At 31.4% G+C, this 15,920-nt stretch overlaps 4 protein-coding genes across 5 annotated transcripts in view; 1 reads left to right on the forward strand and 3 right to left on the reverse strand.

Moving 5' to 3' along the window:
- The window catches only part of MESR6 (misexpression suppressor of ras 6), a 528,133-nt gene extending 522,680 nt beyond the window's left edge, over nt 1–5,453 (reverse strand). Inside the window, exons 1-3 of the mRNA XM_012369941.2 lie at nt 5,142–5,453; nt 4,518–4,663; nt 2,703–2,852 (exon numbers count right to left, since the gene is read on the reverse strand). Coding sequence (XP_012225364.1) covers nt 2,703–2,852; nt 4,518–4,663; nt 5,142–5,204 — 359 coding nt within the window. The 5' untranslated portion in view covers nt 5,205–5,453. The remainder of the gene's footprint in view (nt 1–2,702; nt 2,853–4,517; nt 4,664–5,141) is intronic.
- ND-13A (NADH dehydrogenase (ubiquinone) 13 kDa A subunit) overlaps nt 1–13,981 on the forward strand; it is a 53,126-nt gene extending 39,145 nt beyond the window's left edge. Inside the window, exons 2-4 of the mRNA XM_012369798.2 lie at nt 12,492–12,687; nt 13,144–13,320; nt 13,755–13,981. Of these exons, the coding sequence (XP_012225221.2) occupies nt 12,547–12,687; nt 13,144–13,320; nt 13,755–13,820 (384 nt within the window). The 5' untranslated portion in view covers nt 12,492–12,546 and the 3' untranslated portion in view covers nt 13,821–13,981. The remainder of the gene's footprint in view (nt 1–12,491; nt 12,688–13,143; nt 13,321–13,754) is intronic.
- Nucleotides 5,766–11,685, reverse strand: LOC105673975 (probable ATP-dependent RNA helicase DDX20). Of its 2 annotated transcripts, none has more exons than XM_012369995.2 (8): nt 11,520–11,685; nt 11,024–11,214; nt 10,773–10,946; nt 10,491–10,692; nt 9,857–10,052; nt 9,685–9,770; nt 6,655–9,602; nt 5,766–6,587 (listed from the first exon to the last, which is right to left on the reverse strand). In XM_012369995.2, exons 2-8 carry the CDS (start codon nt 11,208–11,210, stop codon nt 6,433–6,435), a joined length of 3,948 nt encoding a protein of 1,315 aa, XP_012225418.2. In that variant the 5' UTR covers nt 11,211–11,214; nt 11,520–11,685; the 3' UTR covers nt 5,766–6,432. The 2 variants fall into 2 exon arrangements, with proteins under 2 accessions (XP_012225418.2, XP_067205779.1); XM_067349678.1 differs by having other exon boundaries at nt 11,611–11,668.
- Nucleotides 13,982–14,179: 198 nt separating the features above from the next.
- Sys1 (Sys1 golgi trafficking protein) lies at nt 14,180–15,753 on the reverse strand. The gene is made up of 2 exons (XM_012370013.2): nt 15,372–15,753; nt 14,180–15,180 (listed from the first exon to the last, which is right to left on the reverse strand). Exon 2 carries the CDS (start codon nt 15,074–15,076, stop codon nt 14,594–14,596), a length of 483 nt encoding a protein of 160 aa, XP_012225436.1. The 5' UTR covers nt 15,077–15,180; nt 15,372–15,753; the 3' UTR covers nt 14,180–14,593.
- Nucleotides 15,754–15,920: the final 167 nt, after the last annotated feature.

The raw sequence follows: 15,920 nt of genomic DNA on the forward strand, positions 1-15,920 counted from the left end.
TTAAAGCCACATAGAGAGAGAAAGAGCAGGTAAGAGACAGCCGCGAAAAAGATTGGCAAGTGGAATGTCGATTAATTTATAGCCAGGTTTAGTCCACGTCAAAATCTACGCATATATCATACTTTTGTGCAAGTCGAGGCACGTGTCGTCACTGATTATATTTTTATTTAGCAAAACAATAAACCCCGTAAAAACATTCCATGTTTCGACATAAAAATATAACATATTTCTAATTTTAATATACGCAAAAGAGGAAGAAAGCTAAAGCAAGTGTGAAATAGCGTCGAATACAAAGTATCAGATGCTACCTCCAATCCTATAATATTTCACCTAGAAACTATTCTGCACGTAAGCCTGGACGATTTTCTTCTTACTCGACACTTTCGCATAAGTAGGCGATTCAAGTACCGCTCTGTGCAGAGAACCACGAAACGTGAAACAGAGCACAAAAAGAACAATCCGCGGGGTGGATGAGAAGGGCACATAAAGAAGCCGAGTTTACGAGATGATTGTCCTACGAGCCCTATTCATTCGGTACGGAATCTCCAGGCGGATCTCTATTGTAGATTATTGCGCCATTGTCCATTGTCGCAATCCGCCACGCAACTGGCCTTCTTACAATTAGATCCCTCTTTGACATAAGAGGAAAAAGCTCGGCGAGGATAAAGACGATGGCATCAGATTGAAATATTTCTTAAAATAGTCTGATTTTTATATACATATATATAGATTAAAAAAGGATAACAAGTGCAAAACAGCTAGACTATTATAATGACTGACAGAATATTATAATGTCCTTGCGAATAGAATTTATACAAATAAAATTATATAAATAAAATGCCAGAAATTTATAAATTGCAAAAGTGCCAAATATCAATATCGTTCAACGTGCGTTAGAGTCTCCAATCACTTTAATTTCGATTAACTTCCAATTTAAGGAATAAAGTTATGACGCCAATTAACAACAATTAGCGACAATTAACGATATCACGTGCCTCTTATATTAAGTGTACGAAAGAAGAAAGTGCAGCTTGCACGCAACGCGAGTAGGGAAGTTTACGTTGCTGCGGGATAAATATCGATGGAAATCGAATGATGCGGAACAGGCACCTGCGTGGGTACAGGCAATTACGTATGAATAACTTCGACGAAAAAGTAGCCGCGATGCGATCGCACGCCTCTGATCTTATCGACACGGTGTCGCGCGCATTGCCGAAGGCTTAGGACCGGTATGACGGTGCAATTATCAATAATTGAGAAATTTTTTTCGAGCGTAATTCAATATAACGAGTTGCCGCGCTCATTAATTTGATATTACAAGCGCTGTCCCCATCCGAACTCCCGTTATTATATCGCCAAAACCATTAACCTCTTTTCGCGACACATAATTTGTTTTTTTTTTCCATCTTCTTTTTTTTAAGTTGCAAATTTCGAAAATAAGTGTAATTCGGGTCAATTGTATGCATGTTTTCAGATACCGCTGCTCCAAATTGGATAAATTTTGTAATTCGGCAAATGTATATAATCTCGTATTAATCACTTATACTAATTAGTATATATCGTGAAAAAAATTTATATACATAGAAGATATATCACAGTTAGGTATATATATCGTCCAGAAAAGATTGCTAATATTTTCAACGCTTGAACAGACAGATATTTTCCATTCTGTACTGCCTAAGTACACATATTTGTACTTTACTTTACTAAAAAATGAATTTGATATCGAAGTAAAAAATGTAAAATATTGCAAATGTAAAATGTAAAATATTGCAAATGTAAAATATAAAATATTGCATTTCAAAATCTCATCTCAAAAACACATATAACTATCGTCAATAAAAATATAAATGGAGAAAGATCATGATAGCGACGTATTCCACGTGCTTCACTCATCACGGGATACAGGGATATATATCCCTCACGATGTAATTTGAGAAACATAACTCAAGTCCTGACGGACCGCTGAATCACAAGTGCCGGTCTTTCGCGGCATATATCGCCTCGGCGTGTCGGCTTCCCTTTTGCTACTTTAGTTGCCTTTTTCCTCCCCGCTCGCTCGCTTCTCCCGAGTCGTCAACCCCCCTACCGCCCATCTCCTTTGCCGAGTGTGATGACTTTTCGCTGCCGCACGCGTGTACCACCTTTCAACCGTGTGAAATGTCTTTTACGAAGTTAAATCGCCGTAGCAAGTGCCGCGATAATTGGATTTTATAACGTTCCATCTTAAACCGCCGCATAATGGCACGATAATTAACTCTCTAATGTTAGGAGTTCAAAGCTAATGCTCAGTTTGCCGGAAAATTTTATTTATGAGGAAATATCAAACGAGATTTAAAAACGAATTTTAAATGCATTTTACGAAATTTAGAATAAGTCGTTTGTAATACTTGATGTAAAAAGTATTATATTCTAGTTCTTTATTTTTTACTATCTCGCGTGTTTTAATGGTTTTCGTTTTGCTACTTATATTATTTTTATAGATAAAATGATATTGTATTAATGATTCCAATTATACAAATTGCACAACAATCAGTAACAAGTCGTGAAACAAATATTTTAAGTACTATGTATTGTTTTATCTTAATTTTATCAGTTTTCTATTTTATCTATACGCCATGCCTACATTATTTTCCCTATATCATTGTACAAGTGGTTCACAAAACGCAAATCAACAAAACAAATCTACATTAACCACTTACCTTATCAACTCGGTCCTTTTGTCTTTACCGATGAGGAACGTCCGCATACCATCAGTCATCTGATTAGCCCACGGTGGTTTCACCCAGATGATATTCTTAAGATGACCTGCATACATTGCTGGCAAGATCCAATCTCCGATGCTAAGTTCACTGGAAAAATTCCCGATAATTATTCGTTAATAAAACTTATTCATAAAATAAAAAGCATGTATCTTTTCCTCTCGCTTTTTCTTGCAATGTATATTATCATGTTTGCATATCATATTATGTAATATTTGAGGACTGTTGGTTTATACGTTATAGTATAGTAATTAAAATAATAAATGTCAAATAAATTATTTCTAAAATAAAATTACTCATGAAACATGAACTATAATTCCTAGATTTTTAGTAACAATATGCGCTACCACAATTTTATATCAGCATGATTCAATAATCTTAATTGCAATTAATTTTAAAAAATCTTTAACACACGATTGCCGTTCCCTAACAAAAGCGTAAAAACTCACAATCAATCGATACACGGAATGCATGGAAGCGGATAGCGAGACGTATTTATTTTTATAAGAAATCGCAACTCATAGAGTTACGTTTACATTTCTATTGTAATATTTTTGCCCTGTGTACCCATACATACTTGAAACGCGTTCTATTGCATATCTAATAACAATGAGAGCGATGCATAACTACTTACTGAAAAAGAAGATAAAAATATATAAAAATGCATAAAAATACACAAAAATATATAAAACATATATAAATATGTAAAATAAGATATTTTGTACTAATAATATACTCAATTTCTTTATTATTACTGATAAATGAAGGAGATGCAATTTTGGTATATATTTTATATACTTTTAGATTTCTATGTAAAATACAAGATAAATTTTCTCTTAATATTTTATATACTATATCAATAATAATAATCCATTACACTTTTTGTGCAACATTAAGGATGGCTATTTTCAACGTCCCAAGTAACAAAATATCGTCATAATTAATTATTAAAAAGACGTCAGATGACGATCATTTACTACTTGGGGTGTGTCGATTAACTTCGACAGACAGCGCGTTAAAACTTGTCGACAAAATTGCCAATATGAATAAAATATCGTCATCGAAAGAGAAAAGTTTTTTTTCTCCTTTGATGACGATATTTCATTCTTTATGTTAGCGATTTTGTCGGTTTTATACAAGTTTTAACGGTTCGTTAAAGTTTATTGACGTATTGGAAATAGTGATCAAATTTATTAAAGTAATCATTACCTCACTTATGTTGCAGAATTAATGTTCGATTACTGTAAGAAACGTAAATTAAAAGTGATACGTTTTATAATTATGCCGTGCCGTTATTCTCCATATTTATTCTAAATTACAATGCTACCAACATGCAAATATAATATTATTTACAATAAAAGTACGTTCTAAAATCCGACAATTGCGCACAACTGTTGAGTAACAGTTACCTATGATCATTTATTTCTAGATCTACTAATCAGAGATCCGTACTCCAGCGGTCAATCATTGCACTACTGACACCATGTTTTTTTATTTGTAACAATGCGCCATTGTTACAAACAAAAAATATATTCACATGTTGGTAGCAATGAAATTTAGACGCATCAAAATTAAATCAGCAACCCCTCTTTAATAAGTAATTATTTCATGGTATATTAACGTATATATAAAAATTTTTTTAAATTTTGCTTCTAAATTTTCTCAAGATAAAATTATATTAGATTTGATAAATTTGATAATATTTCACCAATAAAGAACAGATATATATTGTATAATACTTATATATATACGTACTCAAACAATTGATGCTTATTGCTGACTACATCGGCCAACATAGAATCTGATGCTAACATATCGGGATGCGAATCCAGATGTATCATAGTGTTGCCTTCGAAGGGCAGATGCTTTGACCCTATGCACCGATAGATTAGCGGCAAAACCTGAGAATATCGTAAAACACGAAGAATACACAAAATATTCATTTGAAAATTAAATCTCGCATTTGCATCGCGCACAAATCACAGATTTGATGGACCGAACTAACGAGCAGAATACCGACGCGACTCACACACGCAATCAACAAGCGATAATCGAAACCAACGTACATGTCAATTGTTGCGTATGAATCGCATCTACATTCACAGCTAACAATCCTGTTCAAGTTCAGTCAATTAATTGGTATATTTGTGAATATACATTTTATGGTTATATCATGGACTTATGTATTACAAGGTTGTGGAGTTTTTATTTCACAAACAGGCTGCATACTTTCATATATCGCTTAGAATTTTATTCAATGCAGCGGCGATTTCGGAGCGCGCGCTGCTTCACTAGCGCCGCGACGTTATGCCGCATCATTTTCAGGGTAAACAAACATGAGAACGGCGAGCGGTGTACCCGCCGTTCGAATATACCTACCTCATTGTGGCTCTCGACCACATAGACCGGCGTCTTCTTATAATACTTGCGTACAAACGACATATTTCATAAGCGCAGATTTCGCGAATTGTTGACTATGGACTATCGATGGAACTACGATTGTTGGACCGAGACGCGCGTAAAACGATCGATTTTCTAATTAACGCCACGACGACACGAACGCGGACACTCGAATCGCGGGTATACGACGCACTGCTTTCTTCACGCGGAAGCACGTGATCACCGACTGAAGTTTGCTCTTAGGCGCGCACCTCAAACGATCATTTCGCGAATAAAGGGATAAGGGCACCGGACAGGGGTTTACTTCGAATTTCTCACGAGACGAGTTTCGTAAGGTGGTTCTTTTTTTTCTCATGTTTTAGCCCGGTCCCCCCTAAGGACGAGGATGCCTTAGAAACCTGATCCTTCTAACTCACAGCCGGCATACGGTGGACGAATGTCGTAGAGTATCATTTGACAATTTAACATGGATAAATTTATATATCCTGACAGAATAAAGGTGTTTAACGAGCGATTATCAATAAATAAATATTATGTTATATTTCAACATCTGTTATTTAACGAAACAATTGATTAAATAAATTGCAAACTGCTATTGATAAATTTTCTCATTTTTAATAGATTTTTTTCCTACAATCCATTTTTACACTTAACAAAATTAGGAGTGTTTAGAGGAGAATAAAAACATATTCGCAAATGTTTCTTCAATCTTTTTTTTTATAAATATTTTCATTGCATAAGTATAAAAGAGTAATATTTTTTGTACTGCTTGTTAATAATTATAATTCAGATTAATATAAAAATATTTATACATAAGAAAATATACATACTTGTGTAAGACAAAAAGTCAGTTGCTTATAACACACATGTTTATGTATGTTATTAACAAATATTAATTTTCACAAAAAATTATGTGAAATTATTCTACCCCTGACTAACAATCAATACACTATTTGATCAATAAAACTATGCAAGATTCCATCACAGTTCCGATTACATAACCACAGGTAGTGTCGAATCGGTAGGAAAAGGTCACTCGCGGCACACAGTTCACGTCTTACCGATGCGTGTTAAGTATCAGTAATGCGTGACCTTTCGCTGTGGATCGATTCACATGTCATTCTTTGCTGCCGCTACATCATAAAGAAATCATGAGAAAAGATCCGACGAAATGTGCCCGCGGTGCCGCATTAATCTTTCTTTCGCAATCTCTTCTTTTATGTTACTCCACCATACTTTACCTTCTTCTTTCTTTAAATTAATTCCATGATCATTCATCGTACGAAATCCAATTCTCAAACATTTGAGTCTTGTAAATCTGTAGATGCAACTGATCTGTTTGCCTTTTTAAAGATAATAGGAACTTATCGATATCCGTTTCGTACAGAGTATCGTTTGTTATATTATCATCCAATCTATGAATTTCTGAAATTTTAAAACAACCATTAGTCTTCTAAATATTATGGTACGTCATTAAACCATAGTATCTTACCGTGTGTACGAGGACAAGAATCGGCGGCTACATACTCACTCCATTGACAGGAAGGATCGATTTGATTTGATAAGCCTGCTTGCTGCTCGGTTGGATTTAATAAAGATTGAGAAATTTTCTTTGTATTTGTAGTTTCATATGAATTTGATGTACTTGAATGTCTGACAAAACTAGCTAAATTATCTGCATCTCTGCTATTCTTTAAATCATTCTGTTGTTTATAAGCTTTTGCTCGTTCAACAAGTTTCCTATGTGAATCATCTATATCATTATAAACAATATTATTTGTTTGTATAGGTATATATTTGATTTGCTTGTTTTTTCCTTTTTTAGTGATCTTTTTGCCAGGTTTCTGTTTACTATTCATCGTGGATATCATTTTCCACTCTCTTTGAGTGTCGCATGCAACTTTATCAATACTTGAATATATAATATCCTTAGGTGATATAAATGATGACTCGCTGGAGATATTCCGAGAACTTTCATTATCTTCATTGTTCTTTTTCTTCACTTGAAATAATAATTTTTTACTATTGTTTGAATCTTGAATCGTTTTTGAATCGTTTTTGCTTACTTCTACTTTGTTAATATTAGAGATTGTATTAATAGGAATAGTACATTTTGTATTTTCTATTACATGCTTATTTTGGTTGACAACTGTAACTTCATTAGAACAAGCTTCCTGTGTTTTCTTTGTTTTTAGATTCGTATTATTTACTATATTTATTCTTGAAACATCCGTTTTATCTTGTTTCTGATGAGCGGTCTTATCATTCTGATTTTTCAATAAAACTGGCTCTTCAAACGTTTGCAGAGACTCTGTTAACTCATCATCTTTTTCTGAAGAGATCGATTTTTCAGATCCTTGTAAATGTTTCGTTAATTTACTATTTTCTAGGTCTCTTTTTGCTATTTCTTCTATAAGAAACTCCTTGATATCTGGAAAAGATAACTTTTTATCTTTTATCTTCTGCAATAAATTGTGATGTTCAGTTTCACTTAAAAATGCTATATAATCTATTATTTCCAATAATTTTTTATTGGGATCTCCATATGTTTTAAGAAACTGTAGTGCTTTGTGATATTCTTCCATTTCAGAGTTTAATATCATTAAATTTGGCATATATTCTTCGATATTTGTAGGATAAGGAAAATATGTATTAAATTTCTTTCCTAATGTATAGAAACGACTCTTAAAACCTTCTATTTCCTTATACATATCCAACAAATTATTATCGGAATTACATTTCGAATATATATAAGTATCTTGCACTTCTTCATCATTACGAAATTGTGGAAAAACACATAAGAAAGCCCGCTTTTGGATACAAAGGAAAATTTTAAGTGCAGAACAATATTCTTCATACACTAGTTTATGAATAGAGTCGGTCATACTTTTGGTCATATCATCTAATAAATTAATTTCAAGATCAAGTAATTCTTTCCAGTTGGAAGCTACTTTCTCCAGAGATTTTTCATCATTTATACAAGTGTCATTGTTGTTTTCCTTCATTTCTTTAGAATACATTAATAAGTAATTATTTAATTCATCCCAGATTTCATTGTTCTTATTATTATCTGATTCTTTTATGGGTGATTTCGAACTATACATTAAATCAGAATCTTTGGCAGAATCTATATCGTGAGAAATTTTTTCGTTATCCACCATGTTCTCACAAGTAGAAACTGAAATCAATGTATCATTTTTTTCTTCTTCATCGCTTAATAAAGACTTCATGTATTCACTGATATTTTCAATGTCAGCATTTGATAGCTTATGATCCTGCATATTTAAGAAATCTACTTTGAACATATTTTCATTTAATTGCTCCATAGGCGAAGGACTATTTGAACTATCAGGTGTTATCGTACATTTATGTGTATTTCTTGACTCGGATGAATCTGTAGTAGTTGATACTTCTTTACATTCCTCAGAAATATCAGTAGATCGTTGAAAATTTGCTTTTCTCTGAATTCTCCCTTGATCATAATGTTCAAATAATGAACTAATCTTTATTTTCTCATCTAGATTAGTTTTTTTTTGTTTCAAACGTTTATTATTATAAACAACTCCATGGCATTTTCCATCTTTCAAGATACTTTTATGTTTTTCGTATGTCATAATAATATTTGTAATATCACTTTTTGATGATGATGTATTACTGGTTGTTGTATGCTTTGGTGAAACATTTTTACATATATTATCTTTCATATCAGTTAAATCCGAAATATTTTCTTCCGATAATGATGTACCATTACTTGCAACATGCTTCAACAAATCGCTTTTACTTTCCTTATGTTTTGTAATACCAGTATTTTCTGATGATGACGTACCATTGGCCGCTTTGTTTCTGAATTCAACACTTTCACATTCACTATGTTTTACAGCAGAAGAATTTGCAATATTATTTTTTGATGTACTATTGACTTCTGGAGATAATTTACGTATAGGTAATACTATAGGTATACCGTTTTCAGATTCAAGAATTGCTTTATCAATATCCGATAACTCTGTACGACTTTTCTCGGACTTCGAATAAACTTTCTCAAATACTGCAGTATCGCTAGCCCAAACATCTTCCGCATAATCATAATTAAGTTTGAAGAGATAAAAGTTTGGTCCACCAACTGAAGTTAATAGTTCTCTAAATGATAAAAGCTCATTTTCGGAAATAATTGTAATAGAAATTCCGTGAGATCCATAACGACCAGCTCTGCCGATTCTATGTAAATATGTCGCTGCATCCGTAGGTATATCAAAATTTACAACCATGTTTATATTTTCTACATCTATACCTCTTGCAGTTAGATCGGTGGTCACCAATATTCTACATTCAAAGTTCCTCAATTTTTCAATTGTACCCAATCTATTAGTCATGTCCTGATTTCCAGAAATATGTAAAGATGAAAAACCTTTAAAATTAATTTTATTGCTTATTGACTGAGTTCTGCAACAAAAAATTTTTTTTAATTAATTAATGAAGCAACAATTAATAACAATAAATAATTATTTACCGACCAACTACATACCGTGATTGATAATTTGTAAAGACTAGGCATTGTTTAAAGGAAATCTTGGTAAAAATTTTGACTAGCTCATCCACTTTTATTTGTACCTAAAAATATAAATAGATGGTATAGAATCTATTTTTATAAATAAGTAAATCTCAATCATTTAACCCTTAAAAATAAATTCAAAAACCTGTTTCATGGAATTGGGATGTACAGAAACCACAGCCACAAATTGTTTGATCCCAATCAATATTGGTCCATCAAGATCTGGTGATACTAATATTGGAGAAGACATGTATACTTGCAGAAATGTTTCTAAATCTCCAGGATAAGTGGCACTAGAGGCTATAACTTGCTTGTTGGTTGGTAATTTAGAAATTATGTGACTATAAAAAATAAATAAGAATTATAACTTTTTTTTTAATTTACTAATAATGATTTGATATACTATTGCGTACTAATGCAGATTAAAATTTAATGGATAATGATTTATGTGAACATAAAACATAACCTAATACATAATCATAATAAATAGTGCAATGTATACATTTTTATAACAATATATATAAAACAACCTTTAATAAACACTAATAGCGTTTTCGATTATACAGGATTTGAACGACCCAGGGTTGGTTAATGACGTCATTGCAACCTCTCCACCAATGAAAGACTTGCATTTATAGTAAAATAGTGATTGATCAACCCTGGGTCGTTCAAATCCTGTATAATCGAAAACGCTATAATATGTACTAAATATATCCAATAAAATTTGTTACAAATTAGTTTAATAATTAGATACGTGATAAATACAGATATCAACTCACTTGATACTTTTTTGATAATTAATCTCCAACAACTTGTCTGCTTCATCAAGAACAAGTAACCTTATTGTTGAAACTCTGAGTAATCTCTTTTCAATTAAGTGTTCCAGTCGGCCTGGAGCACCAACAGCTATGTGGCATGTGCTTAATTTCTTTTTATCTTCTTCTATTGATATTCCTCCCACAAAATATTCAACACTTAATCCTAAAATAGCAGATAATTATTTACAGATAAAAATAAGAAATGTTTCTAAAAAATATATATACTTTGCTGATTAAATATACCTTCTATTTTTGAACCTATTGCTTTAATAACATGAGATATTTGAATAGCAATCTCCCTGGTAGGTGCTATTATTAAAACTTGTGGAGATGATACCTGAATATCTAACATTTCCAGAGCTATTATGCCAAATACTAACGTCTTTCCAGTTCCTGATTTTGCACGTGTTATAAGATCTGCAAATTATAACACTTAATAAATATTGTCATTCTTTATCTACCTTATATATATGTAATATATTCAATGTTATTACCAAATCCACAACGACCTAATGGGATAGCTTTTAACTGTATAGGAGATGGTCTTTGAAATCCAGCGACTATTAACCCATCCAAAATATTTTGTGAGAAACCCATTTGAAAAAATGTGACGTCATCTTGTATCTTTATATCTTTCGTCCGAGTTTTTTTGCTTATGTCATGTGCAATGTACTGAGCCATTTTCCTACATTAATATAAATACATAAATATCATAATATAAGAAATATAATATATGTGAACAATTAAATAATGTTAAAATCTAGAGTAACTTTTACATTCTTCAATATATGTACTATCACTAAATATAAATTTATAATTAAATATTATATAAATTTTATAATTACATTCTATAAAAAATTAAATATGTATTGCTCTTTCATTCAAATTAGAAAGTTCAATAACGCATTAAAAAGATATAATATAACCAACAAAATTTCTTGCAATATTCAATGTATATAAATAATAAAGAATATATCGTTGCGTACTTGCCTATTAAATTAAAATTGATAAAAATAATGGAAAATATGTTTAAATTAAATTACAACCGAATTGTTTTTATAATATCGAACACTTTACACACGTTTATTGGCGCTTACAAGCAACGAATTTTGTCAGTGCCGACCATAAACGTAATAAGTATAGACTGGATAGATGGTTAAGCCGAGAGCACAAGCTTTTACATAAAGCATAACGCATAAGCATAAGGAAATTGATTGGTCCATTTCCTTATGCATTTGCTTATGCTTATATATAGACCAATCAATTTCCTTATGCTTATGCGTTATGCTTTATGTAAAAGCTTGTGCTCTCGGCTATAGCGTTTTCGATTATACAGGATTTGAACGACCCAAGATTGGTTAATGACGTCATTGCAACCTCTCCACCAATGAAAGACTTGCATTTATAGTAAAATAGTGATTGATCAACCCTAGATCGTTCAAACCCCGTTTATTCGAAAACGCTATAGCCGAGAGCACAAGCTTTTACATAAAGCATAACGCATAAGCATAAGGAAATTGATTGGTCTATATATAAGCATAAGCAAATGCATAAGGAAATGGACCAATCAATTTCCTTATGCTTATGCGTTATGCTTTATGCAAAAGTCTGTGCTCCGGCCATGACTGTGTGAGAATCGCTACATCAATATGGCGGAAAGCAGTCCCCCCCGCACGCTTGAGTTACTATCCCCTCTCGCCTAAACTAGGACTTTAGACTCAGTCCCTCTATTCCTTAGTTCGTGATAAATACCAATTTGTAATAAAAATATAGAAAAATAACTTTTATTGTTTATTTATCTATTTTATTTGTAATAATAAATTATAATGTATATTTTATGTAAACAATCAAGTAATTACAGTTAGGGCAATTTAAATATCCCGCCAATTCATGATTAATACGAATGCAGTATAGGTAGCGCGTGTAGTCAGTACAATTCAGTACAAAATTGCTCTCAAATCTAGTACACATTCTCCTTCTCCGAGGAACATCCTTGAATGCTGCGATATCTAGAAATATGGCGACTAAAAGGATGAACGAATTATGTGTTCCTTTCATCAAATTATGCAAAGGAAATACATCTATAACAAGTACAATAACGCAACGTACATACGCAACTGTGAATGAAGGTGATACTCAAGTAACTCACACTGGTCAAGTAAGATATCCTTATTTATTTACACTTTTATATAAAAGATAGGTTACTATGTTAATGTATGTTACTTAATCTTGTATAAATAGTTGGTATATTTTCCACTATCTGTGCTTAATTTGACAACCAATATTATTTTTGTATGAAGATAAGATATACTGCATAATAATTTTTAACAAATATGATTTTTTATAAGAGAATTGTATAAAAATTTTCAGAAAAATTAAGTCTATGTTGAAGCTATTTTATTTTCAGCATTAGAACTCTCTTATGAAAGATTGTGTTTGTTAATTTATTATAGCGTCTTGTATTTTGAAACAGTGCCATTAATTGGTCTTACATTAAAAATTACAAAAATATAATCAAAGTCTGTATTATTACTATATTATATATATAATATTTTGACAAATATTATCTTGCTATTAAGAGCTTTTTCTTTAAATCGATTATATTCTTTAATAGGTGTTTGAACAAGATGATTATCGGTTGGTAAGATTTTTAAATAGACCAAAGGAAGTTAATAATAATTGGGCTATCAAGTTGATAGATGAAGTACCACCAGCCCTTAAAAAGGAAAGAATTGTAGCTTGTGATGGTGGTGGTGGTCCTCTTGGACATCCTAAAGTTTACATAAATCTTGTAAGACACATCATTCAATGCATGAGATATCTTTATTTTACTAATTTGTCAATTAATAATATTAATAATATTAATTTAAAGATTTAGAATAAGAAGTATATTAGTTACAATATTATATATAGCATTGTACACAATCAGTAGCATTATAAAAGCTAGTCATTCAGGTACCTCACCACTTTACAAAAGCATTTACTACATTCTTTATTTTTCCATTTTTTCTTGAATGTTGGATAGAGATTGGCATCCTTCTCTCCATTTACTAATCTCCATCTAACATCCAAGAAAACGTGTAAAAATAAAGAATGTAGTAAATGCTTTTGTAAAATAATAGGGATACCTGAATGAATAGCTTTCAATACTTCTAATTGTATTATCTATAATAAATGTTTATTTTTATTTATAAAAAAAATTCAAATTTATTGTTTTCTTTATAGGATAAACCAGGTAATCATACCTGTGGTTATTGTGGCTTGCGTTTTCATAAGGAAGATCACCATTAGGTGGCCATTTCACACTGGTAGTTATATTAATTAACTTATAAATATAGTGTAAAATGCAATACATTGGTTGCAACAAAATAAACTAAAATGTATATGATATATCTCAATTGTAAATAATGTATTAAATTTAAATATTAATAAACAAGTTAAAGATATTGAAATTATGATAGATTTATTTATTAAAATTATTTTTCGAAATATTGTTCAATTTTATATTTGTGGGCGTATATACAATCAATATATATTAAATGGATGTCTATATTATTTAAAGTATCTCTATTGCTTTGAACAATGATTGGACATGCTCAGGAAATTCCAGGAAGAAACATGATTAAAATGGATAAATATAATAAGCAAAATTTTTTATCATTTTCTTAAATCTTTTTTAATAAAATGCCTTTAGCTTGGTCTTCAAATTATTTTACACAACCATGTACTCTCTTGCATTTTCTTTAAGTTAATTTCTACTCGGTCGCATTTTTAATATATGATTTGTAATCACTTATGAGTAAGAATGTGTATGTGACTCCAGTATACTCACAGTAACACACATGTATGTATAAGACTAATTTATAGACAAGATAAATTAAATTTGTGTATAATGTATTAAAAAAATGTATTTATTTATGAAAAGCTTTTAAGAATTAAGTAATAATTTTGATTATATTTATAACAGAAATTTTAACATTGATAATAAGAATATATTCACTAAACAAAATTTCATTTATACATTGCTCCTTTTACTATTTCACAAATTTTATCTGCATTTTATCTCATAAAGCTGTTTTCTGACTATTCATACTTAAAGGTATCGCTTGTAATTCTGTTCTCATACAAAGAAATTCTCCACAGACACACATTATACTTAACGACACAAGATTTAAACACCACCAGCTGAAAGATATTGGATAAGTTCCATTATATATCCAACAACAAATCAAATGAATCCAATGAGCTGTACATGCAAAATCCATGCAAAGTTTGGTTCTTTGCACTAGCCACCATAATGCAAATGCACCCACAAGTGCATTCAGAATAAACATAACAATAACCAAGCGTCCTCCAAAGTCACGAACATGTATCTCTTTGTATTGAAAGGCATAATCCAGTGATTTTGTTGATCCCAGTATAGACGCAACGATCCAAATCAATAATCCAAGGCAGAAGTACATAACAGTCTGTACAGCAATTATTTGAGAAATTATGAGAATGGGATCCCACATTGTCTTGCGAAACTGTCCAGAAAGAGTATTCATTGTGTTGCATTGTAAACAGTATTTATTTAAGAAATAAAAGATTCCGCAGAATCTTAGAAGCTTTCTAGATACTTAGAAGCTTTCATCATTCTAGAATACTGCATCTGTAAACAACAAAGTGATTAAATACATGCTACAGACAAAATAATAATAATAAAGACTAAAGAAACAAAAAGGTTGAACATTAAAGCAAAACCACAATATTTTTAAGAATAGTGTACATAAAATAATTTTGCTTGAAAATATAAATTGAAAATGTTTTGAAACTACAATATTATCATAACACAACACTCACACATTATAGCTCGAAGTCAGAAGTTACAGAACTAAATATCGAATTCCGTCTAAATTATGTTTCTCTGTACTTAGTACAATATCGCACTACATCAAAGGTACACAGAAATGGAATTACGACACAGATGTGATGTGAAAACGTGAAAATCATGGTAATACGACCATGATTTAGCCTACACGGATGTCATTTAAATAGTAGACCATTATCGGCCTTATTTAATCTGAATCGTGCAGAAGAGTTACTTATGTCGATTCACATAAATAAAAGAAAAATAAGAAGTCTTCGTTAAAGAATTTGTTCGATTGTAAACACTACGTTTATTCCATTTATTCCGAGCGATCGTGACACTCACTATTAATTATGTCTGTGATTCAGTGTGGCCAGATTTGAGACGCAAGAAGCAAACAACATGAATGGAGGGAGTACCGCGCCATTGCGCAAGCCACCTAAGATAAATGTGCGAGACAGAATAAGCATCACCTCTTAGACTTACTCTTTCTCTCTCGGCTCGGAGTCATTATAGCCAAGAAAACAAGGATTGGTTTTTGG

The sequence above is a fragment of the Linepithema humile genome, chromosome 2, assembly GCF_040581485.1.
Source record: "Linepithema humile isolate Giens D197 chromosome 2, Lhum_UNIL_v1.0, whole genome shotgun sequence".
NCBI lineage: Eukaryota > Metazoa > Arthropoda > Insecta > Hymenoptera > Formicidae > Linepithema > Linepithema humile.

Coding starts and splice junctions, on each gene's coding strand:
- LOC105673975 (XM_012369995.2), bottom strand. CDS start 11,210: ATGGCTCAGTACATTGCACATGACATAAGCAAAAAAACTCGGACGAAA. Junction 10,693..10,772: donor AATAGGTTCAAAAATAGAAG/GTATATTTAATC, acceptor CTGCTATTTTAG/GATTAAGTGTTGAATATTTT. Junction 9,603..9,684: donor TTTACAAATTATCAATCACG/GTATGTAGTTGG, acceptor TTTTTGTTGCAG/AACTCAGTCAATAAGCAATA.
- Sys1 (XM_012370013.2), bottom strand. CDS start 15,076: ATGAATACTCTTTCTGGACAGTTTCGCAAGACAATGTGGGATCCCATT.